The sequence below is a fragment of the Eulemur rufifrons genome, chromosome 7 (assembly GCF_041146395.1).
Source record: "Eulemur rufifrons isolate Redbay chromosome 7, OSU_ERuf_1, whole genome shotgun sequence".
NCBI classification, from domain to species: domain Eukaryota; kingdom Metazoa; phylum Chordata; class Mammalia; order Primates; family Lemuridae; genus Eulemur; species Eulemur rufifrons.
In genome coordinates this window covers 107,632,457-107,659,551 of record NC_090989.1, presented here as the reverse complement: position 1 = coordinate 107,659,551, position 27,095 = coordinate 107,632,457, and the positions used below count along the sequence as shown (strand labels likewise).

General features: G+C 36.9%; 1 protein-coding gene across 1 annotated transcript; it reads left to right on the top strand.

Annotated features, from left to right (window-relative positions):
* Positions 1-215: 215 nt before the first annotated feature.
* SELENOT (selenoprotein T) lies at positions 216-27,095 on the top strand. Its single transcript, XM_069473083.1, has 6 exons — positions 216-411; positions 21,404-21,514; positions 21,960-22,086; positions 23,649-23,736; positions 25,663-25,816; positions 26,340-27,095. Exons 1-5 carry the CDS (start codon positions 275-277, stop codon positions 25,785-25,787), a joined length of 588 nt encoding a protein of 195 aa, XP_069329184.1. The 5' UTR covers positions 216-274; the 3' UTR covers positions 25,788-25,816; positions 26,340-27,095.

Sequence of the window (27,095 nt, the reverse complement as noted above, 5' to 3'; positions counted from 1 at the left end):
ACAAATGATAGGCTCCTCAGACACCCCACCAGCTCCTTCACTCCCCCTCTACCCAGTCTCTGCAAACATCCAAGATGGTGGTGTATCAGGACAGTGAAACAGGTCAGCGCTCCCTCCCAGAGTGTGCGCAGGCGCCAGGCTGCGCAGGCGCATTCTTGCTTCCCTCGCCGACCTTGGCGGATTGCGCCTGCGCAGTAGGGAGCTGCTCCCGGCTAAGCTTTGGGCTGGCTGCAGTCTCAGTCTGAGGGCGGCTGAAGTGGCTGTCTCATTTAAGATGAGGCTTCTGCTGCTTCTCCTGGTGGCGGCGTCGGCGATGGTCCGGAGCGAGGCCTCGGCCAATTTGGGCGGCGTGCCCAGCAAGAGATTAAAGATGCAGTACGCCACAGGGCCGCTGCTCAAGTTCCAGATTTGGTGAGTATGTGCACCGGACCTGGGCTGCCCCGCCGCGCCTGTGCTCGGCGCCGCTCGCTACGCAAGGCCGCGGCTTCGCGGCCTAGCTGGCTACATCTTCCTTCCTGGTCCTGAAGAACGGCGCCTTTCCGCAGCATGCCTTCCCTCAGGCATTTCTGTGGGACCGTCAGGCCGCCCTTCTTCCTTACAAGTACAACCGCTCGCTTTATTTTTGCCTCGTAGAATGGTGGGAATGAGAAAGGAGGGCACGAGAAGGTTAAACGCTGAAAGGAGAGGACTACGGGACTCTTTATCAGTACAGAGGACCGGTTGGCGGCGTCACGCCATAGCTACCCTGGCTGCCTGCAGAGATGGGCATGAGTAGGCGCTGCGTCGGCGGAGGAGAGCCAGGCGTTTGTCATTCAATTCACTTTTCCTATCCCCTTTTCCGGGTCTGCCTGGCTAGGTGTTGGTTAATTCGGGTCGTTGGAGAGGATCCGGGATTGACAGATGCCTCTTTCTCCTGGACCTGCTGGGGCGTCTATTGAGTGAGGGAGTGGGTTTCTGGCAGCTAGAGGGCTTGGAGAGGCGATCTGGGGATGCTGGTTCTCGGTTTGCGATATCCAAAGTGTCAGAAAAGGAGCGCGTTGCTCTTCTAACTTTGACGGTTCGCTCCCAAACAACCAGGTTTTCTCTCCCATTCCCTTCTCACCCACCTCTCAAGAGTTGCCTCTGGCATCTCGTTCTACCTTTCACATGTGTTGCGCATTCAGGGAAGTAGGAAAAGAACCTGGAGGTTTTCGACATTGTTCTGTAAATGATTTTGTTATTAGCTAATAGTTAAGGGTTAGAAGCAGTGCAGTGATGCATTTTATAAGGTAAGTGGGGTTGGGGAAGGTTTGAAAGGCTCAGAAGATTTTTTTTTTTAAATCCAAAACTGTAAAATTGCAGAATGAGAATCTCACGGCCCAAAAGATGACGTTTTCTCAGGATAGAATGGTCAGATTAGTAAATCATCAGAGTCCTGATCCTTTGGAATATTGGTATTGGACATAATTCATTTAAAGTCATCTTTTTAAAACTTCATGTTTTAATATAACTGTACTAAAGTTTAGATTTTTTACTTCTCCAGCTAGCTTTTTGCTTAATCATTGACGACTAAGCAAATCTTGAAAATTAAAAAAAAAGTCAGTTTAAGGTGGCATTTAAGCAAGAGAATTAGAAAATGAGATGGTCAGACTTTATTTTTGGAGTGAAAACTAAAAACATTGTAATTTCTTCTGATTTAAAACAAGCAACTCCCTAATACAGTTTACTATGTACCTGGAATATATCATCTTTCATATAATACTGCAAATGGGAGCATGATTTGACCATTCGAAATTTTTTCTCTTAATTTTTTCTTTTATTAAAGAGCGATAATCACTTTACCAACCTAAAGATTGTTAAGGATTGTGATACTTTTGGGTTTAAAGAATTAAAAAAGACTGCAGTTTTCAAATTATATGATTTTTCTGTGTCATACTTTACTATCTCTTCTTTGCAGTTTTGCTTTTCCAAAATGCTCCTCTTTTACATTTCCTTGTATTGAAATACTTGTCACAGTAATTTACCAGACATATCTTCCACTGAGGATGTTCATAGCAAGGTTTTCAAAATGTGTAAACAAATGTGAAGAAGGACATTCAGTCCTTCAAATTAAACTTTTTAAAAATGTCCTAAGTACTTCAGTTGAACTTTTGACAGTTTTTCTTTGTTTTTGTTGTAAGCACAGACTTGCCCCAAAAGTCTAATAAGTTTTCTTTTGCAGTCACCCTGAGCATGTTACAGAACGAAAATGTTTCAATTTTTTAAAGTATAGATGGGAAATAACTTTATTAGTATGCCTTACCAAATACAAATATACTTAGCTTGTTTGTTGCTTTTCCCCCAGAGATTAATCTGTTTATAGTAAAGTGAATATTGGGTTGCTGGTTTTGGTAGAATCTCTTGGATGTTGGTTTGCAAGTTTGTTTGTGGAAGTAGAGGAAGCTAATATAACTGAGGATAAACACATGAAGAATTTATTTATTTATTTATTTTTGAGACAGGGTCTTGCTCTGTTGCTCAAGGTAGACAGGGCAGAGTGCAATGGTGTTGTCCTAGCTCAGTGCAACCTCATCCTCCTGGGTTCAGTGATCCTCCTGCCTCAGCCTTCTGAGTAGCTGGGAATACACACATGCACCACCATGCCTAGCTAATTTTTCCACTTTTTGTAGACATGGGGATTTGCTATGTTGTTCAGGCCGGTCTTAGGCCTCAAGCGATCCTCCTGCTTTGCCTTCCCAAAGTGCCAGGATTATAAGTGTGAGCCACTACGCCTAGCCACATGAAGAAATTTTAAAATTCCATTTGATTTCAGTGTTATCAAATGCAATTTTTCATTAATTACCACTGTTAATCAAAAAACTATTTTTTACTTTAGTTTCGATTGATTTTGTCCCTTATGAATACTTTTTAAAAATAACTGTAGCTCAGCATATCACCTGGTGATTGTAGCACTTTTGTAATTGTTACTACAACAAAATAGCAACATAGTGCAGAGATCAAGCTTGTAGAATAGTTTGTTTCTTATTATAAAGTCTTTCTTATCATATGTGTTTTTTTCAATAAATTTTCATTCAGTACCTGCTGTTTGCCAGGAACCGAAGATATGGTGAACAAGACAGTTATAACCACCTCATGAAGCCTACAAAATTAACACAGTAGTACTCTATGTACCTGAGTCTTTGGTTTATTATGTCAATTGATTGAGCAATATTAATAGAATTAGATAATTTTGATGACATTGGCTTCATATTTGGGACAGAATTTATCCTATTTATTTGGACATTTAAACATTGAACATAAGAAATTCTCCAATCACATTTTCTTCCTTTTTTTCTTTTTTGAGACAGTGTCTCACTGTGTTGCCCAGGATAGAGTGTGGTTGGGTAGTCTTAGCTCACTGCAACCTCAAATTCCTGTGCTCAAACGATCCACCTCCCGATTAGCTGGGACTACAGGCTTGTGCCACCTAACCCACCTATTTTTTTTTTTCTATTTTTTGTAGAGGTAGAGTCTCACTATGTTGCTGAGGCTGGTCTCAAACTCCTGGCCTCAAGCGATCCGCTTCCTCCTCCCAAAGTGCTAGGATTACAGACATGAGCCACTGCACCGGCCCACATTTTCCTCTTTTTGATTTTTATGTATAATGTATTCTGATAGCTACTTTTAGGCATGATGTATGACATGCATACTTACTTTTTATACATATATATAATTTAACATGTAATTAGATGTATAGAATTTAATTAGTTGTTGCAGTTTAAAGAGATTAAAATAAAGGCCTAAAACTGATTTGGATGTTGATACTGATCAAAATTAGTAAAATGCTTAATTGTGAGAAATTGTGAGTTATAGAGAGCATGTTAGTTACTGTAGACTTGATATTTGCATATTCAAATACTAATATTTGAGCACCTACTCTATGCAGGCACTTTGATGCAGGGAATTGAATTCACTGCTCTCATGGACTTTACAGGCAAGAGCAGATACAGCCATTAATCAATGGACCACACACACATAAAATTACAGTTGTGCTCAGCGCTATGAAGAAGGGTTATGTGGTGATATGAGAGAGACTTAAGGGATCAGGGAAGGCTTCCATGAGGAAATGAACTTTGAATTGAGATTTGAAGGGTAAGATTTATGTAGAGAGCTTTCCAGGCAATGGGAATAAAACGTGCAGTGGGCTTACAGTAGAAAAGAACAGTTTACTTGAGAAGCCTAAGGCTATTGACCTCTAAGACCAAAAAGAATGTGGCACACAACCTTGAGGGTCTAGCCGGTCATGCTTAAGAAAGACCAGTTGGTTTCATTGTGGAAAAGATATTCCAGGGGACAAAGAATAAATAGGAAACCATTTAGGGGGGCTTTCAGGGTTGTCCAGGCAAAAAAATGATGGAACTTGGAATAGAAAGGTGGTGGTAGGTGTAGAAAGTAAAGAAACAAGTTTGAAATTATTTAGGAAGTAAATTTAGCAGCTCTTGATGATGAAGTATATATTTGGGGGCAAGGAGAGGTGGCCTCAAGTGAGAGATGTCAAAGATGATTCCTGACTCCTGGAGTGATGCTACACCATTCACTAGAAACTAGAAAATTTAAATTTATAGTTACTGTATTTCACCAGATCTAAAATATATAGGATTGTAAGATGTATCATTACTTTATATACAACTTAGAAGGAAAAGATACTGTCATTTAAAACTAATACACTAATGATTATAACGTAAATCCTGATTTGTGTGTGTGTTGCTCAGGCTGGAGTGTAGTAGAGGGATCATACATCACTGCAGCCTCAAACACCTGAACTCAAGCAGTCTTCCTGCCTCAGCCTCTCAAGTAGCTGGGATTACTACAGGTGTCTGCCACCATGTCTGGCTAATTTTTTTTTTTCTTTTTTTTTTTTTTTTTGTAGAGAGGAGGTCTCTTATGTTACCCAGGATGGTCTCCAACTCTTGGCCTCAAGCAATCCTCCTGCCTCCACCTCCCAAAATGCTGGGATTACAGTGTGAGCCACCATGCCTGGCCCTGATTTTTTTTTTTTTTTAAGAGATGCTAAATATGGAAAAATATGCTTCTTGGTATCAATGAAATAAACAAGCAGTAAGAAGTTGGTCCAGATAGCAGATTAATAGTAATAGTGTTACTAGAGAAGAAATAAAATGGTGGTTGCTACACCTACCAATAGGTTAGATTTTTTAAATTCTGTAGAAATGTTCACATGAAATTTAGCCACCATTTTGTTTTGTTTTTTACCATTTTTTTAAAACAAGTAGCTGCAGCATCTAATTGAACACAATGCACATACATACATAATGGTTTTCACTTAATAATGAATGAAGTATTTAGTTCAAAGCTTTTAGATGTAGGTAAAACATGACTGAATGATTTTGAAGGTTTTATATTCTCTTACAGAAAATTGAAACATTATTTCCTTACAGTTTGCTGTTAAGGTAAGTGGTGGAAAATCAAGTTGAATATAGCATTTAGAAATACCAAGGTAGGCTGGATATGGTGGCTCATGCCTTAATTTTAGCACGCTAGGCGGCTGAGGCTGGAGGATCACTTGAGGTCAGGAGTTTAAGACCAGCCTGAGCAGGAGCGAGACCCTGTCTCTACCAAAAATAGAAAAAAATGAGCCAGGTGTGGTGGCACACACCTGTAGTACCAGCTACCTGGGAGGCTGAGGCAGGAGGATCACTTGAGCCCAGGAGTTTGAGATTGCAGTGAGCTCTTATGACGTTACTGCTCTCTAGCCAGGGCAACAGAGCAAGGCTCTGCCTCAAAAAGCAAAACAAAACAACAAAAAAAAGAAATACCAAGATAATCTCAGAAGTTTTGGCTAGTATAGTTATTGGGAAACTGCTCATTTACTGGACTAGCAGTTTAGACACTAGGTTCTTATTAGATGTGCCTCGTACCCTTGAATGACATTAGGTAAATAGCATTAAATCTCTTTATTTTCTATGATATTTTCTTTAAATAAAAAATCTCTTTAGTGCTCAACTTGTTCATCTGCAAAATGAGGACAGTTGTATTCCATTTACCTCTGATACTCTATTCTATTTTGTACTGTTGGGAGGCTTAAAGGAAAAAAATAAAAGTGTGTATATGTGTTTATCTTCTTTTCTGTCTTTGCCACTTAAGAGTGTAGCTGGGGGACTCTGGTTTCTCTGCTGGTCACCTTCCTTGCTTTCCAAAAAGGGTAATCATGTTCTCATACACTGTGATTGGGATGCAGCTTGGGATTGGTGAGGAAGAAATCTTACGTAGGTTTTTGCATGAACTAAATTTTTGTTTAAACCTTTTTTTTTTTTAATGCTACTTGTTTCCCCTTTTTTTGTCCAAGCTTTAGGAGGAGGATTTTTTTTTTAACAATAAGGTTTGAAAATCAGTTGTCTAGTGGAGAGACAGTCATAAACTATATTCACAGTAAAACAGAATAAGTGTTCTAAAAGAGGTTGTAACAGAGGACTATAGAAACTCAGAGGAAAGAAGGATTACTTATTCAGGGGGAGTTGGAAGGCTTTGAGAAGAGGAAATGAAATCTTGAAGGGTGTGGGGGATCTCTACCAGGAAATACAGGGAAAGGGGTAAGGGAAGACCATAAGCAAATGTGAAGCCTGACTTAGCATATAGAAGGGGGTAGGGACAGAAAATGAGGAAAACGGAAGTCAGATAATCAGTTTAAAACACCTAGCACAGTATATATATGCTATCATTTATCAGTTGCTTATTGTTTGTTATTTTCATTATTATCTTCAATGCTGTGATGAGAACTTTGAAAGATTTCATTTTTGACTTTTAACTCTAAAAAAATGAAAATAGCTTTCTGGTTATGAAAATAATATATTTTGTTATAAAAATAATGAAGTAAAAGGAAGTAAAAAGTCCTGTGTACTATACAATATGGTATGTGTCTATATAAGGAGTCCTCTTCGAGGACGACATAGACACATTCCATATGATGTAATTTTGTATAAATTAGTTTATAGTTGTATGCTTTTTAAAAAATTTGCCTCCTCCCCCACACTTACCTTTTCATGTCAGTAAATACAGATATGCATCAGTATTCCAGTATTCCATAAAATGGATATATCTTTACTTAACCAGTGCCTTATTAACATTTATGTTGACCCAAATTTTTTACAGAATTACTTTGCTGAGAGAATAACCTCAAATACCTTTGTGTACTTGTCCAATTATTTCCATAAAATAAATCTGTAGAAGTAAAATGTTAACAATTATGTCAAAGGGTATCACATTTTAAATTCTGAGATAGTTGAATTAGTTAATACTGCTACTAGAAGATCATAGAGCGAATTGGGTTTTTTAAAAATTTCTATTTTGGGCCAGTCGTGGTTGCTCTAATCCTAGCACTCTGGGAGGCCAAGGCAGGTGGATCATTTGAGCTCAGGAGTTGGAGACCAGCCTGAACAAGAGTGAGACCCCATCTCTACTAAAAATAGAAAGAAATTAGCTAGACAACTAAAAACATACAGAAAAAATTAGCCGGGCATGGTGGTGCATGCTTGTAGTCCCAGCTACTTGGGAGGCTGAGGCAGGAGGATTGCTTGAGCCCAGGAGTCTGAGGTTGCTGTGAGCTAGGCTGACACCAGGGCACTCTAGCCTGGGCAACAGAGTGAGACTCTGTCTCAAAAAAAAAAAAAAAATTTCTATTTTGTTCCATTATAATCTAAGAACAACATTTGATATTTCTGCTTACTGGGTTTTCTTTGTGACCTAAAATAAATGGTCAGTTTTTGCAAATGTTTTGTGGGCTCTCAGAAAGAAGGTGTTTTCTATAGGAAAAAATCTCGCTATTGAGATTCATCTATTAATGATATTCTTGAGAGCTTCTGTAATTTTTGTTTTTTCATCTTCTGTCACTGTTTCAGATTTCTACCACATCACTTTTTTTCTTTAGGGACTCAAGATATGTTTTTTAAAAGAAAAGTGGTAAAAATCACATAACAATACATTTACTGTCTTAACCTTTTTTAGGTGCATAGTCCATTGATGTTAAATATATTCATATTGTTGTGCAACATATCTCTACAACTTTTTCATGTTTTGCAACACTTAGACTCTATCCCCACTAAACACTAATTTTCCCCTTTCCTTCTTCCAGCCCTTGGCAACCTTTCTACTTTTACTTTTCTATGATTTTGACCACTTCGTGAGTGGAATTACACAGTATTTGTCCTTTTGCCACTGGCTTATTTTGCTTCATGTAATGTCCTTGAGTTTTACCTGTGTTGTAGCAAATGGCAGGATTTCTTTTTTTAAGGCAGTATAATATTCCATTCTATGTATATACCACATTTTCTTTATCCATTCATATGTCAAAGACAGACATTTGGGTTGCTTCCACGTCTTGACTATTGTTAATAGTACTGGGATCAACTTATGTGTGCAAATATCTCTTCCTGCTTTGAATTCTTTTGGATATATACCCAGAAGTTGGATTCCTGGATCATATGGTAATTCTATTTTTAATTTTTTAGGAACCTCCATACTGTTTTCCATAATGGCTACACTGTTTTACATTACCGCCAACAATGCATAAGGGTTCCAGTCTTTCCACATCCTCACCAACACTTGTTATTTTCTGTTCTCTTGATAGTGACCATCCTAATGGATGTGAGGTCTTATCTTATTATGGATTTGATTTGCTAGGGCCTCAAAATATGTTTTAATTCTGCTTTTTGGTTTAGTTTTCTTACAGTTCTTCCATATCTCTCTTATCCTTTTCTTCTGGCTGTTACAGAGTATTTTTGGATATGGGCTCTTATTTTGAATCTTTTGGTTACTGCTTCTGCTCTTTTGTGATGTTTTTTTCCATAGTTCCTTAGGTTTTTTTTCCTCCTGTTTTCTGAAGCAAGACAAGAGAAACAGCTTCCGATATTAATTAACAAACTCTGTCTCCTACATTAGAATGTTGCCAGCACCAAAAAGGCATAGATTTTTCTTTTGCTTGATGATGTATTTGTAGAGCTTAGAACAGTATCTATCGTCACTTAATATTTGTTGAAAAAATGAATACACTCGGTTGTAGTCCTTTGTGGTTGGCCCTGTGAAAATATCCTTCCCATTCTTCCCCCCACTTTTTAAATTCCTAACTGGAGTATAGATTGATATCTCCCAGTACAGTTCCTTTATGGTAGGTTTTTACCTGGTTGGCGTCTGCTTCAGCCTCTTAGCTGTTATACATAGGATGTGATATATGTAAGACTTCTATTTTGAATATACTATGCTATCAGTAACCTTGGCCTGGCCTCTGTGCCTCCACAGGTGAGGTTAAACTTCCAGAATTCACTTGCTACTGCCAGTCCTCTTCCTGCTGCCCTGTTACCCTGATATACCCTCACTACTTATCCTCTTGGTGTTATCTTTCTTTTTAAAACATCCTCTGCCAGGATGCAGAAAGTTGGGAATGGGAGAATGCATAGTAACTGACTTCACTGAAAGTGAAGAACAACTATCTATACTATCCATTTCTCCTGGAATGGGCCTTAGACCTGTGAGCTTTTAGGTAGGAATTTTCCTGAAGCAGAGTTTAGGGAAATTTTCTTAATCTTACCCTTTCTGTCTGCCTCATAATTAATTCATTTTCTCCTAGATTTTGTCATTAGACGTTGATTATTGTGTTTGGTGTGATTCATTTTTGTGAATTTCTGTGATTTCAGAATTTGAATAATCTGATAGAGGTTATGCATCAAAAGATACATTAAAGATTTTTAGGGCCGGGCGCGGTGGCTCACGCCTGTAATCCTAGCACTCTGGAAGGCCGAGGCGGGTGGATCGCTCAAGGTCAGGAGTTCAAGACCAGCCTGAGCGAGACCCCGTCTCTATTAAAAATAGAAAGACATTATATGGACAACTAAAAATCTATATAGAAAAAATTAGCCGGGCATGGTGGCGCATGCCTGTAGTCCCAGCTACTCGGGAGGCTGAGGCAGTAGGATCGCTTAAGCCGAGGAGTCTGAGGTTGCTGTGAGCTAAGCTGACGCCACGGCACTCACTCTAGCCTGGGCAACAAAGTGAGACTCTGTCTCAACAAAAAAAAAAAAAAAAAGATTTTTAGTAGTTTAATATTTTAGAAAAGTTTGGTAGAAAAAAATGAGAAATGGAGAATAAATGGTATCAAAGATTCCTGTTGTAGTCATTGTATGCATGAAAATGGAACCCAATTGTTTTAATTATGATTGATCTCTATTCTAACATTACAGTGCTTGCTTTTGAAGGTGATTTAACTAATTTTGTTACGGTTTGGCTTTATGAAACCTAGCATTTGTACTACAAGCAAGACAATCTTTTCATTAGGTTTAAGTTACCTTTTTCCCCCCCACTTTGACTGGGGGTTCATTTGGGAAGTAGGTGTGTCACTGACCAGAACTCTACTTAGGGTTGATTTGACTTGGTTATATTATTACTACAAATTCAAGATGCCACCCTGTTTTTGGTGTATCTTCAAGTTTGCATCTTGGTTACTAAATACAGTCTTAATGTTTCTATCATTCTAGCAGTCTGAGTCTGTGTTTTATTATTTTCAATTTTACTAGTAGGGAGTTTGTGATGTAAGAGAAGTATGACAGAAAGATATGCCAGTGAAATTACAATTCATGTTCTGCTTGCTCTTTTACTTTAACATGTGTGGTTATAATTTGTACGTTGCTCTATGGGCTTGCTTATATTTTGCCTTATAATTGTTCCCCAGGGTTTGCTGTGTATGTCTTTCTAAAATAATTAGATTGAGAACTCCTTTAGGAAAGGAGACTATGAAATGTTTTACTCATTTAAAGTATCTAAGTGTTGTTAACGTTTTCTAATGGTGATAACCTACATACATACGTGTGTCACTTTTACATGCTTTATTGGGAGTTGGATACTGCAGGTATTATCCTACTTGTTATACTGGAGAGGATACTAGGGCAAAGGTTAATGGACGTGGCCATTGTCTTGTTGGTCAGTGAGAAAGCTCATGAGTCATAAGTTTTTTATGTTGGTCATTCTTTTCTAATATTAAGATCCTTTGTCTTAGTTTCCTTTGAGGAGGATTGGATTTTATAGTCTTATAATTTGGGTGATCTCACATAATCTGGGTTCTAATTCTGAATCTGCCACATACAGACTATGTGACCATAAACAAATTAACCTCCTGAGTGTTTGCTCATTTATAAAGTGGGGATAATAAAGGATTGTCTTTTTTTTTTTTTTTTGAGACAGAGTCTGAAGTAGATTTTTTAAATGATACTTTACTTTTTCTTTCTTGTTAAAATTGTTTGTAATCCTAGACAGAATGCCCCACACATCAACTCCAGCTTATCTATTTTTTGAGGTCTGAGAGTTCTTGATATCATTCACTTTCATTTTCACTGTACCTTCTTGGAAAAGAAATAGTCAAAAAGAGTGGAGATTTAAAGGGTTTTTGAGCAGAATTAGACATAATTGTCTTTATTTTGTGTTGTTATTACAGAATACCACAGACTGGGTAATTGATAAAGAAATGGAATTTATCTCTCATAGTTCTAGAGGCTGGGAAGTCTAATGTCAAGGTGCAGACATCTGGCAAGGGCCTTCTTGCTGTCTCATGCCATGGTGGAAGGGCAAAGAGAGGGCAAGAGAAAACAAGAGATCAAACTCACAGCCTCAAGCTATTTAATCATCAATACTAATCCATTCATGAGGGTGGGTCCTTTATGACCTAATCATCTCCCATTAGGCCCCATCTCCCAACACTGTTGCATTGGGAATTCAGTTTCCATTACATGCTTTTTGGGGGACACATCCAAACCATAGCACAAACATACTAGTTAAAATTTTAAGTCATAGCTACAGCATGTTTCTGTGCTGCATATGGAAAGCATTGCCTAGTAATAATAATCTTAAAGTAGTTTTCTGAAGAAAAGGGGTGGATGTAGTACAAAAAGTTTTATAAATTTTTTACTTTGTTTAGTGGAGTGTTATGTGATGTAAATGGCAGTTACAGAAAGACTGATGAAAGAGGGGAATTGTAAAATTTGATGCTGCAAAGGTTAAATACTCAAGGGACATTCTCCTCACTAAACTGTATAGGAGATGAGAAGATTTTTTTTTTTTTTTTTTTTTTTTTTGAGTCATAGTCTCGCTCTGTTGCCCAGGCTAGGGTGCCATGGCGTCAGCCTGGCTCATAGCAACCTCAAACTCCTGGGCTCAAGCAATCCTCTTGCCTCAGCCTCCCGAGTAGCTGAGACTACAGGCATGCGCCACCATGCCCGGCTAATTTTTCTGTATATGTTTTTAGCTGTCCATATAATTTCTTTCTGTTTTTAGTAGAGGCGGGGTCTCGCTCTTTCTCAGGCTAATCTCGAACTCCTGAGCTCAAACAATCCGTCCACTTTGGCCTCCCAGGGTGTTAGGATTACAGGCGTGAGCCACTGTGCCCGGCCAGGAGATGGGAAGATTTTTTTAGAGAAAAAGACCTAGAGATGACTGAGAGGTTCAGAGTAATTATTGTGATGGAGCATCCCTCTCATTAGGTTTCCTAAGATCCTTAACACATGGTGTTTGTTAGCCAAGTGATTGATTCACAAGTTTTGAGAGAGGATCCTTGCAAGATGGATCTTTTGTTCTTGAGGACTCTGGCAGTAGTTAACAGATACAGGTATTTTACCGGTTTTGTCCAAAATGCAAAAGTGGAATGGTAATGAGGCTACCCTGGCCAGAGGAGAAAGCACATGCAGTTATTCATCAAGAGATAGTATATTTTAGATTTATAAAAAAAAAATAATAACAAAGTTATCCAAGGACCTTGAAACCTTTGGGATGAAGTGAAGATAAAGGGTTATTGAACAGTTTGGGGTGTTTTTTTTTTTTTTGAGATGAGGTTTCACTCTATTGCCGCTAACAAGTACAAAGAAAATACATATATGAGATTTTTAGAGTTAGCTGGCTCTTCTGTTGGAGATTCTTAAGAGAGCTATGAATGGAGTAAGGGTGCATGGGGCAAGAGCAGTGGAAGGAAGCCCAAGTGAGGCATACCTTTCCTAGCTAGTAGTTCTTAGAAGCTACAGATTAGATTGTCAGGCTTAAAATCTTGGTGAACTGTAGGGAATGTTTGCCAGAACCAAATGGTACAACCAGAAGATTTGATAAGCCAGGAAAGGGAAACCTTTCCTGGGACAGTTTTACATGGGAAAAGTTTTGTTTTTGTGACAGTTGAGGATTCAGTGAATAAAGTTAAATAAACGAGGTTTCTTGCTTAGAAAACAGGTCAGATATGACTAGAAATGGAGTTTGGAAGGCACCTATGTTCACCACTATACCACCAATGCCGCTCAAGAAATGGAGTTTGTTTTGTTTTTTTAATGGAGGATTTTAGGGAGAAAGGAAGAGTGAGTGTAGAATTTAGAGCTGTAGAGGATCTTATTAACACATGAAAATATAAGAAGCCGACTTGGAAGGTATATCTAAAATTTTACAGATATTATTCAGTGACAGAGCTAGAACTAGGATCAGGTTTTCTCTTGCATGGTTAGTTGAGCTAGGAGGAATATTAAGAGAAGCCCTGGTAATTCAGATGAACCTTGTTAGGTATATAAAAGAGGTGAGAGAACAACCATCCAGTTGATAAGAAGATGAAAGAATTTAAAAATTATTTTATAAGAAATAGATGTTATTAATTTAGAATTTATGAGATGTTTTACAGTAGGCTTGAAGTAGGAAAATAATTGGAATTATATATACCATATAAGTACTTCTATAAAATATCTGTTAAAACTGATTCTGTAATTCACTGCCATTTGAATAAAGTGGGTCTATGTTAACATTAATCAAATGTTATTTGAGCTTATACTTTGTATTAGGCACTGTGGTAGCTCTAAAGAAGGATAAAAGATGATCCCAGTCTTGAAGGAATATAGTATATTTAGGGAGACTACATATACAAAAAATATAACAGTAACCTGTATTAGGCAGTGTGTAGTAAAGCACCATACAGATAGTACTGACAGTATATGTTAAGGGAATTTAAAAGAAGAAAACTCTGGTGGAATCTTGAAGAGTAAGAATTAGGTAACAGGAACAGTATTTTAGGGATGGTGACTGAGCAAACATACGGACCCAAAAATATATAAGGCATAATATATAAGTGGGATAGGAAGTTGAATAATCCAAAACACTAGAAGGCTCAGGACAGTAATTTGAAAGGTGATTGGTACTGAGTAGTATAGAATTTTGAATGTCAGGTGAGAAGTTCAAGTTTAGTGTTCTAAGGAATATGAAAGTAAGAAAGGTTTTTTTACACAGATGAGTTCTATGATGGAATCTACACTCTAGCAGCTGAATTGATTGGCAGAAAGAGAGATGGGAAGCAGGCTGCTAGTTAAGTTACTGGTTAACACATTAACTGCTATGTGATTTGTATTTAACTCATGCTAGGTTTGAGCCCAGGGCCTTGTGAAGCATATATAAAATACAAGAAGTGGCACCATCGTTTTGTCAATACATATTTCCTTATCTGGAACTATAGCAATCTGAAACCTTTCAAGAAGACAATCAAGAAGTGGCTGGATCTTGAAGAGACAGTCACCAGGAGTACATTCTTCATCGAGAAATGCCACATTCTGAGAAGCATATCGAAGCGGTTACGTCATATAAGGCTTTTCACTGAATTGTCATACAAATGGTTTTTTACCAATAGTCCAGAAGTCTTGGCTTCTTGCTAAGGCCCGTCCAAAACAATACTCCCCCAAATCGTTCCATTTCTTGAGAAGTAACACCGTACCACTTTTTTAGTTGGGAGTGGGGTTTGATATTACCCTTTTGTAAAGCCTGACTTGTGTAGATATTAGTTCCCTTCACCATGTGAATCAATAACATCTGTTACGAAGAATTTGAAAAAATCATAAGGTGTTTTTTCACGTAGATTTATTGCAGTTTTGATTGGAACACCAGGGTTACTTTCAACACAGTCAAAAATCTTCATGTTACTTCTGGAAACTGGACCCCAGGTCAAAGAACTTACACTAGTCACTACAGGTTCTTCAGAAACATCTGACAAAGAATCACTCTCACTAAAATCAGTTACAACTGCTTTGAGTATTTCAGTAACAGATTTTGAACAAACTTCTCCACTGGAAAGATCTGCATGTAATGTTCTAGTTTTTCTTGCTGGAATGCAACTGCTATCAGAACTGTTCCCACTATCTCCACTAAGATGATACTCCTCTGAATCATCGCTAAATGGATCAATATCTTCGTCACTCATGTCCAGAACTTCATTTACCATTTTCTCTTGAGAACGAAAAACATAAACTTAAGTGATGATCACAGCTCTGGTCACAGAACTCCATATGTGCTGGACTGTGTTGCTGTGCATTTCCCCTTGAATGTTTTTGCCTGGCACCTCTTTGAACGATTATGTGGCAATGTGACATTGTTGCACATACTTAGGGGGTATGATTAAGAGGTCATCATCCAGGGCCACTCAAGGTCCACTCCAGACGCAAATACCTGTGGAATAACAAAAGACTCAATTCTCAGAAAAAAATTCAATAAGTATGTCATGTGTCGCATAGAACTCATGTGGCATGCTGTGTAAAAATGGGTTCTGGTGCCGTGTGAGTTGCATATAACCTCAGCCTCCTGAGTAGCTAGGATTACAGGTGTGAGCCACCTCACCTGGCCTCTTCCACCAAGAATTTATAAATTGCTTAAGTTCTTCAGTTCTTCCTAGAGAAGGAATTTTGTCCCTTTACTCTGGAAAGTATTTTTTTATTAACAGATTTATATGGTGTGTAGCCACTCAATAAAGTTGACTTCAGTTTGAAGGAATTGTCTCTTGTCAAAATCCTTCATATACTACTTAATGTTTTTATTCTTTTCAGTACTTTTTTTAAAAATTGAGGTGTAATTCACATGCCATAAGATTTACCCTCGGTGCATTTTTATAAGTTGTTAGACTGATAAAAAGATAAAATATATTGTGTTCTATGTTAATTCATTGACCAAACTAGAAAGGTCTTTTGGGTGCTTTGTTTATTGCTTTCCTATTTATCTTGTAATTTTACCTGTTGGTTGTAGACTGATTTCAGGTGACATTTGAATAGACTCAGTAAAGAAGCCAGGACTCTCAACCTCTCAGAAGCCACTTTGGGCTCATTTTGTGTATTTTTACAGTGATGGACATTGTAAATCCCTAAGAGTGAGGCAGTTGAAAGGGATGTCACCTGATTTCATATAATATAGTTTCCTAGCCTGACAAGCTGCCACCTCTTTAGTGCTGTTTTTGCACCTTTTAGAAAAAACTGAGCAAGTCTGGTCCACATCTTTTATCTTCATCCAAAGTGTGTGAGCACTCCTGTGTGTAACTTTTTAAAAAGCATTTATCAAATTAGTTTATTGTTTGCTCCCTGAATGTCTTGTTTCTTGTGTGATTTATGAAGTACCTGTTCAGATCTCATTTTTTAAACAGTTAGAGCAATGCCCCAGACAGATGTTTATTACTACTTCATCTACTTAAACAAAACAAGAGGAAATAAAGATTACATCTAAAAATGTAATGGTCAGGGTTTTTTGTGGTTTTGTTTTTGTTTGTTTGTTTGTTTTAAGAGATGAAGTCTCACTCTGGTGAGATCATAGCTCATGCAGCCTTGAATTCCTAGGCTGATCCTCCCACCTCAGCCTCCTGATTAGCTGGAGCTGTGAGTGTGTACCACCACACCTGGCAATGGTCAGTTTTTAATGATCAGTGAGCTTTTGGAGCTAACCAGTTCTGTAGCAATTCAGAACCAGTTTTTATAATATATGTTCCTGGCTTTCTTGGTAGAGGGTAAACATTAATTGAAATTCTTGGGCTCAGTGGCTCACACCTGTAATCCCAGCACTTTGGGAGGCCGAGGTGGGAAGATAGCTTAAAGCCAGGAGTTGGAGACCAGCCTGGGTAATATGGCAAGATCCTGTCTCTACAAAAAAAAAAAAAATGTTTTAAAAAATTAGCCAGGCGTGGTGGCACACACCTGTAGTCCCAGCTATAGGAAGAAAGAAAAAAAAAGTTAGATACTATTATTTAAGATAAACAACTTCATTGTAAACACCAGCGCAAACTTCGGCATTGAAATCAATTTCTTGGTTTTAAGGTAGTTAATCTTATAGGTTATCTAGATTATTTTATAATACCTTCAAAACAAAAGCAGCATTAAAAATTTCTCGTAGAGAAAGCAATTGTGGTAGAATACTAATACTTGATGAATCCAGGTGAAAGGTTTATGTAAGATCTTTATACTGTTTTTGCAACTTTTCTGTATTTTTTTAAATTATATCAAATTAGTAATATGAACTCAGTAAAACCCAGCGTGCTGATTGGAAAGAATAAAGAAAATAACAATGGTAATAGTAAAGTATTAGATAAGGTGAATGCTAAAGGTATCTGAAGATTATAAGTCCATTTAAGTGTAGAGATTTGGCTCTCTTTGCAAAGTATACTTTTAAAGAACTTCATCTTTTGTGAAAATTCATTCTAAATGTAAAGAAAATATTCACTGTAAATTAGACCAGTGAATTTCTCACTTTTTTTTTAAAAGCAGGTTTTCATAAATAAATTGAGATCTACTAATATTTGGACTATTTCACCCTGTTAGATATAAACTCCACACTGTTCCTTTGGGTTGGTAGTGGTGTGGGCGGTGTCTGTTTGTTTTTTCCCCCTTAATTGACAAAGCTGGTACCTCTGGTTTTACTGTACTATAACTTAATTACTGAACCTACTTCCCCTGTACCAAGTGTTACCTTCATTGCTTTATGGTATTTATGTGGTCCTTAGAACTTAGTGAACTTAAGTGCTTAGCAATATTGCCTGAACTTGTAAGCTCCTCTGTTGATAATGGTGGCATCATCTTCTTTTTTCTTTATATATGCACTCTGGTGGTATATTTCCCTTTTCTTGTTAGGGCAACATATTCAAAAGTGAGTTGTTCAGAGACTTTAATGGACAAGATGGATACTGTTGACTTAATATCCAGAGTAATAAGGATTTTCTTTCCAAATTGTTGAAAATTATCTTCCCAATATTTGTTTTCCTTTGCAAAGTAGAATCAAATTTTAGAGTCAGAAGAGATATAAGAGTTTAGTCTATAACCAAGAACACAAAAGTAAAATCTCTAATAACCTCCATTAGGAACATGAAAGGAGAAATCACAACCGATGCTACAGAGATACAAGATATCATCTATGAATTCTACAAAAATCTTTATGCACACAAACTGGAGGATGCGGAGGAAATGGACAAATTTTTAGAAACACATAGTCTTCCCAGGCTCAACCAGGAAGAAATAGAGTACCTGAACAGACCAATATCAAGAACTGAAATCGAAACAGCAATAAAAAACCTTCCCAAAAAGAAAAGCCCTGGTCCAGATGGGTTCACACCTGAATTTTACCATACATACAAAGAAGAACTGGTGCCCATCCTACATAAACTATTCTCCGATATTGAGAAGGATGGAATTCTCCCCAACACATTCTACCAAGCCAATGTAACATTGATACCAAAACCAGGAAAGGATGCAACAAAAATAGAGAACTACAGACCAATTTCTCTCATGAATATAGATGCAAAAATTTTCAATAAAATACTAGCAAATCGAATCCAAGTACTTATCAAAACAATAATCCACCACGACCAAGTGGGCTTCATCCCTGAGATGCAGGGGTGGTTCAACATACATAAATCTATAAATGTAATTCACCACATAAATAGAAGCAAAAACAAAAACCATATGATACTCTCATTAGATGCAGAAAAAGCATTTGACAAAATTCAACACCCTTTTATGATAAAAACACTTAACAAAATAGGCGTAGATGGAACCTACCTAAAAATGATACAAGCCATATATGACAAACCCACAGCCAACATCATTCTGAACGGGGAAAAATTGAAAGCACTCCCACTTAGAACTGGAACCAGACAGGGCTGCCCACTGTCCCCATTACTTTTCAACATAGTATTGAAAGTCCTTGCGAGAACTATCAGGCAAGAGAGCAAAATCAAGGGAGTCCAAATAGGGAAGGAAGAGATCAAACTCTCACTTTTTGCTGATGATATGATGCTATATCTGGAAAACCCCCAGGATTCAACCATGAGACTCCTGGAATTGATTAACGAATATAGCAAAGTCTCAGGCTACAAAATGAATATACGCAAATCAGAGGCATTTATATATGCCAATAACAGTCAATTGGAAAACCAAATTAAAGACTCAATACCCTTCAAAATAGCAACAAAGAAAATAAAATATCTAGGTATATACCTAACTAAAGAGGTAAAGGACCTCTATAAGGAAAACTATGAAACACTGAGAAAAGAAATAGCAGAACTTGCAAATAGATGGAAAAATATACCATGCTCGTGGATCGGAAGAATCAACATTGTTAAAATGTCTATACTACCCAAAGTGATCTACAGATTAAATGCAATCCCTATTAAATTACCAACATCATTCTTCACAGACGTAGAGAAAATAATTATACACTTTGTATGGAACCAGAGAAGACCCCGTATGGCAAAAGCAATTTTAAGCAACAAAAACAAAATGGGAGATATTAATTTGCCAGACCTCAAACTATACTACAAGGCCGTGGTTCTTAAAACAGCCTGGTACTGGCACAAGTACAGGGACACAGAACAGTGGAACACAACAGAAAATCCAAATATAGAACCATCCTCATATAGTCACCTAATTTTTGACAAAGCAGGAAAGAATATACTCTGGGGACAAGAATCACTATTCAATAAATGGTGCTGGGAGAATTGGTTAGCCACTTGTAGAAGACTGAAACAGGACCCACAGCTTTCACCTTTCACAAAAATCAAATCACAGTGGATAACAGACTTAAACCTTAGGCGTGATACAATCAGAATTCTAGAAGAAAATGTAGGAAAGACTCCTACAGACATTGGCCTAGGTAAAGAATTTATGAAGAAGACCCCCAAGGCAATCACAGCAGCAACAAAAATAAATGAATGAGACATGATTAAATTAAAAAGCTTCTGCACAGCCAAAGAAACAGTCACGATAATAAACAGACCACCTACAGAATGGGAAAAAATTTTTGCATACTACACATCAGATAAAGGACTGATAACAAGAATCTGTTTAGAACTCAGGAAAATCAGCAAGAAAAAAATCAAACAACCCTATCAAAAAGTGGGCAAAGGACATGAATAGAAACTTCTCAGAAGAAGATATAAGAATGGCTAACAAACATATGAAAAAATGCCCAACATCCCTAATCATCAGAGAAATGCAAATCAAAACCACAATGAGATATCACTTAACCCCAGTGAGAATGGCCTTTATCAAAAAAACCCAAAACAACACATGTTGGCGTGGATGTGGAGAGACAGGAACACTCATACACTGCTAGTGGGACTGCAAACTAGTGCAACCCCTGTGGAAAGCATTATGGAGGTATCTTAAACAGATTCAAGTAGACCTGCCATTCAATCCAGCAATCCCATTATTGGGCATATACCCAAATGAAAAAAGGTCATTCTTTAACAAAGACACATGTACCCGAATGTTTATAGCAGCACAATTCACAATAGCAAAGATGTGGAAACAACCCAAAATGCCCATCAATACATGATTGGATTAGTAAGCTGTGGTATATGTATACCATGGAATATTACTCAGCTATAAGAAATAATGAAGATACGACATCTCTATGGTTCTCTGGAGAGAGTTGGAACCCATTATATTAAGTGAAGTATCCCAAGAATGGAAAAACAAGCATCACATGTACTCACCAGAAAATTGGTTTCCCTGATCATCACCTAAATACACATCTGGGAACGACACCAATCGGATATCAGACTGAGGTGGGGGGTGGGGGAGGGGATGGGGGTATGCCTACACAATGAGTGCATTGCACACCGTTTGGGGAATGGTAACGCTTGAAGGTACTGACTCGGGAAGTGGGGGGTGGGGAAGGGAGGGATATATACCTACATGATGGGTGCAATGCGCACTATCTGGGGAACAGACACGCGTGGAGCCCTAACTTGGGAAAGGCGGTACATGGGCAACATATGTAACCTGCAATTCTGTATCCCCCATAACAATAAGATGAAATAAAAAAAAAAAAAAAGGAGTTTAGTCTAAGGCTAAAGTGATGTGAAAACTCAATATATGATGACTGTGAATAGGTATTTGCTATTAACCAACAGTAACCCAAATCTGTGAAGTTTAATGTTCTAATGGAAGGCTTTATTTCAAGGGGAGGTAACTGAAATTTGTGAAAAACCTCCATGTACCCATCATCCAGGTTCAATCATTATTAATTTGTGACTGTTCTTGAGAAAAATTTTTAATCATGGTATTGTTTTAGGCTTTGTCTAACTGCAAAATAAACCTAGGTGTATACTAAACCACTTAATTTTCTGCAGTGTTTCCTGAGGCTATAGGCGGGTGTTTGAGGAGTACATGAGGGTCATTAGCCAGAGGTACCCAGACATCCGCATTGAAGGAGAGAATTACCTCCCTCAGCCAATATATAGGTAAGTAAATTTCAGTAACTTAAAAGGAAAACAGTTTATAAACTTTTGTGAGTTGGTTTTATTAACTTTCTTTGGTTATTATAATTTCTTAGTTGGTTATAATAATACACAGAGAATGCTGCTTTATAAATAGCAAGTTTATTTGACTCAAATATAGAAGGCTTTTTCTGTAAGAAGGAATAGGTTCATTTCAGAGATGGCAACCCTTCTAAAGATGAGCTTTAAAGGCCAATTCTGTATAATTTTGTAAGTTAATCTTTTACCATTTTAAAAATATTAAATATTTTTGTTTTAAAACTGCACAATAAACTTAAGTAACTTCTTTTTCTGTTATTAGTAACTTTTAGATTTGGTGTCTAGAAAATATCTATATGCATACACTTAAATATTAAAGTAGGTGAGAAAATTGTGGCTTCTGATGAATTTGTTTCTTTTCTTTTGATAGACATATAGCATCTTTCCTGTCAATCTTCAAACTAGTATTAATAGGCTTAATAATTGTTGGCAAGGATCCTTTTGCTTTTTTTGGCATGCAAGCTCCTAGCATCTGGCAGTGGGGCCAAGAAAATAAGGTATGTAAAGTAACTTGATAGCTTTGGTAACTGTAGGTTTTTAGCTTGTCAATTAAAAAATTTTAATGGATTTTTTTTTTAGTACTTGTTACTGATTCACCTGTTAATGTGTATTATTTCAGCTTATACCACTTTTATCTCTAGGCAAGTCACTTAACCTCTTTTGGCCTAAGTTTCCATATTGATGAATTAAGAATGATTATGTCTTAAACCTTTTTATTTTGAGGGAATAGGGAGGTATTACTTTAATAGAACTTGGGCATAAAATAACTTAGTACCTGATTTTGGTTATATTACTTAGGTCAAATCATATCCAGCAAAACATACACATATTGTGGGCCTTTTTTGTACCAAGTAATGTGGTATTAGTTGAGTCACATTAATAAAAGGGGTTTTGATCAATTTATTCTTATCAAAACACCTCTCTTAATTATTTGTCCTTTGACTCTTCTGTTCGGCAGATTACTTGAATGAATCAGTATAAATATATTTAATCTTGTGCTAGTTCTCTTTTCTTTTGTAGGGTCTTGCTGCAGCATACATTCTTTGTAGAGCACTCTTATTTTCATGTGTTACTTAAAATAATTTTTTCTGGAGGATCTACCATTCTGTCAGAAATTTTTATTTTTCTCTTGAATAGAATTTCTTAAGCTTTCTTCTATGAAGTGTTCTTTTTTTGAGTCCTCTATCTGGCCTTGTCCGCTAGTTCTAGGCTGAATACTTTCAGTAGACTCCTTCCTACATAGTTGTACTTTTTTTTTTTTTTTTTTTTTTTGAGACAGTCTTGCTTTGTTGCTTGGGCTAGAGTGAGTGCTGTGGCGTCAGCCTAGCTCACAGCAACCTCAAACTCCTGGGCTCAAGCGATCCTCCTGCCTCAGCCTCCCAAGTAGCTGGGACTACAGGCACAAGCAACCATGCCCGGCTAATTTTTTTTTTTCTATTTTTAGTAGAGACGGGGTCTCGCTTTTGCTCAAGTTGCTCTCGAACTCCTGAGCTCAAGCGATCCTCCCGCCTCAGCCTCCCAGAGTGCTAGGATTATAGGCGTGAGCCACCACGCCCGGCCATGAATGTACTTTAATATGCCAGTGCTTTCTAATCTACTTTCTTAGTTTGACTTAAAATGATTTGTTTGAAAGATAATAAACAGATTGTATTAAATACATGGTGTTGCTGATTATTACATCACTAGTCTTTTGTGAAATCATATATTACAAAATGGTAAAATGAATTATTCTTACACTGATATTCTTTTGTTTAACTTATTAAATCTATTAATGATATTTCTTAGAGATCCTATGTACATTATGAATATCTTATATAAGTTCTTCAGTATGTATAGAGCTGTGAATTAATACTGCATTTTTCTTGCTCTGGATATGTTATCTGAACATATGGAATAGCAGTAATAGTTTGTACGGAAACTTTTAATGTAGATTAAAAAGAGCATTTACCAAACAGAGAATGAGACTATATGTTAAAAAGATTAATGTGTCCTAAGTTGTTGTATCATTTTGACTTCAAAATGACTTTTCTCTGATGTGTTTAATTATGTTTTCTCTTAGGTCTATGCATGTATGATGGTTTTCTTCTTGAGCAACATGATTGAGAACCAGTGTATGTCAACAGGTGCATTTGAAATAACTTTAAATGGTAGGTTCTGTGTAGTTTGCATTTTGTGACAAATTTTAAATGATTTGAAATGAGCATCAAGCATTTCTATTTTATAATAAGAGAAACTTTTTATTTTATTTATTATTTATTTGCTGACATGAGATCCTTTGGGAAGGAGAAACTTCTTTAATGCTTACATAAAAGAGAAGTTTATTTGAAAGAAATTGGAAATTCAGGAGATAGGAGAATTTAGAAAATTTGAACTTACTCACTGTCTTTACCTCTATTGGAACTTCACATTTTGGAATTCCTCAAAGAGTTTTTTCTCTTCTTATGGCAGATCATCTCTATGGGCCTCATCTATTCCCATGGCTTTAAAATAACATTTGTGTGATAATCTCTGCATATATAGCTCTAGACTTCCCTTCTAAGTGCTATACCTAGGAATCTTAAACATAACCTAGTTCAGGCCACAATTACCTTGATACCTTCTTATCCATTCTCTAAACTAGGGGTTGACAAATATGGCCCTGGAGCTAACAACAGTTTTTATGGTTTTTACTTTTCTTTTATTTATTTATTTATTTTTTCTTTTTTTGGAGACAGGGTCTGGCTCTGTCGCCTCAGGTAGAGTGCAGTGGCATCATCATAGCTCACTGCAACCTTCAACTCCTGGGCTTAAGTGATCCTCCTGCATTAGCCTCCCAAGTAGTTGGGACTACAGGTCTGCACCACCACGCCCAGCTAGTTTTTCTATTTTTTGTAGAGACAGAGTCTCACTCTTGCTTAGGACAGTCTCAAAAACTCCTGGCCTGGAGGGATCCTTTTGCGTTGGCCTCCCAAAGTACTAGAATGACAGGCATGAGCCACGGAGCCCAGCCAGTTTTTACATTTTTAAATGGTTAAAAAAAAAAAGTCAAAAGAGTATTTTGTGACGCATAGAAATTACATGAAATTTAAACTTCAGTGTTTATAACTAAAGTTTTGAGTTTCATCAATGAAAAATTTGTGGAAATTTGTCTCTCTAGTTATGTAATTATCTATAAAATATCCTTGATTTTGTCTCATGTTCTGTAAAGCCTCAAGTATTTACCATCTGGCTTCTTATAGAAAAAATCACCAATATCAGTTCTAAATAGTAATTAATTGTTTTAAATGCAAATTTTATCTTGTTGTTTGAATGTCTCAGATTCATTAAATGACTTGACTTTGTTCTCAGGATAAAGACTAGAACATGTAACATGGCCAAAAGGCCCTACATGGTCTAGTCTAGGGGTCAGCAAGCTATGGTCCTATGGACCATATCCTCTGCTGCATGTTCTGTGAATAAAGTTTCATTGGAACATAACTATGCCTGTTAATGTATTGTCTATAGCTGCTTTCAGGCTGCAAGGAGAGTTGAATAACTGTGACAGAAACTGTATATCTCCCTATCCAAAAATGTTTACTTTCTGGCCCTAGTTTGTTGGCTCCAGTATAATCCTCTCTACCTCTCCAACTTCCTTTTTACCACACCTCCCCTATATTTCTCTGAGCTGTGCTGACTTCTTCTTACTTGTAATGTGCCAATCTCCTTTCCAGCCTTTACACTTCTATTCTCCCTGCCTCAATGGTTTTCTACTCCCATGAACCTTCACTCTGTCTTGGAAATTTTTCTTTGTCTTTTAGAACATTACTTGTCTAACTAGTAAGGAAGAGAGGCTTGAGTATGTGCCTCTCATAGTACAGTGGCACTTTCTGGTTTTAATTCATAGTATGCAGTTGTAATCTTGTAGCTATTTGTGTAGTTCTTTTGGTATTTCTCTTATGAAAATGTAAACTCCCTAAGAATAAGAAGCTGTACTCTTTTTCTCACTTTTGTATCCCCAGTTATATACATAGGCACCCAATAAATACTTATGGAATGGATGTTTATTATAAAATCATCTTTAATTTTTTGTGGGGTGGTACCATTTATTTTTATAGATGTACCTGTATGGTCTAAGCTGGAATCTGGTCACCTTCCATCCATGCAACAACTTGTTCAAATTCTTGACAATGAAATGAAGCTCAATGTGCATATGGATTCAATCCCACATCATCGATCATAGCCCCACCTATCAGCACTGAAAACTCTTTTGTAAGTAGTTTAAAAATATAACTATATATGGGTTTCTGTTAATTCTCATCACGAATTAGCAAGTTAGTAGATATTACATATATTACCACTTGAGTTTCCAATTTAAGATTAAACAGATGGATGTGTTCTTCATTAAAATTTATAAGTATATCAAGAGAGTTTGGACCTGCCAAATAAAGTAAGGTTGTGTTAATAATTCTGTTTATCTTTAAGGCTTAGTAATAGGGCCTGTAACATCATTTTTTTCATTCCAAAATCCTAATGACTAGAGTTGATATGATAGAATGTATGTATACATATATTGTCTCCTTACTTTCAAATAATTAGTTCCTGAGAGTGTGCAGATTCTTTTAAAATGCTCTGGATAGAAAACTTACAAGTAAATGTGTGAACACAGGTGTTAGATAACTTTTGCTTAGCAGAGTTGTTCAGTTCTTTTCTGATCAGTGAGTTAACTTTCTAAAAGAGTTTTTATAAGAGTAATTTTTGAAATAAAATATTTTTTTTTCTGTATATCTTTCAGACATTAAGGGATTTTTGCAAGAGCAGCGTGACTGACATTATGAAGGCCTGTACTGAAGACAGCAAGCTGTTAGTACAGACCAGATGCTTTCTTGGCAGCCTCGTTGTACCTCTTGGAAAACCTCAATGCAAGAGAGTTTTTCAGTGCTGGCACATTTTGGAATTCTGCACATTCGTGGAGTGCAATAATACTGTATAGCTTTTTTCCCCCCAAATTCACCCAGTTAATTGTTTTTTTTTAAAAAATAGTAAACATTGCTACTTGTAAGTTTTTTCTGAGTCATATTTGAAAAGTAGAAAATTGAGTTACAATTTGATTTTTTTTAAGATGTCTGTTAAATCTGTTGTGCTTTTATATGAATTTTTGTTTTTTATAGTTTCAAATTAATCTTTTTGGGAATATAGCTGAAGTTCCCAAATACTTTATAAGAGTTTATCAGATGTCTCTAATTTGGCCATGTCTAGTTTATATAGTTTTCAAAATACTGCAGATTGTGAACAGTGCATTATACAAGATTATGGGGGAAATCCTATATCCAGAATACTCTACAAATTTGTGTGTATGTGTGTATGTGTGTATATGATTACCAGAGAACTACTAAAAAACCAACTGCTTTTTAAATCCTGTTATGTAGTTCAAGTGTCTTGCCTTGACCAATCTAATGAGTTGATTAACTGGGCCTTTATACTTAACTAAATAAAAAACTAAGCAGATGTGAGTTAAATAAAAAAGTTTCAATTTATTGATCAGTGTACC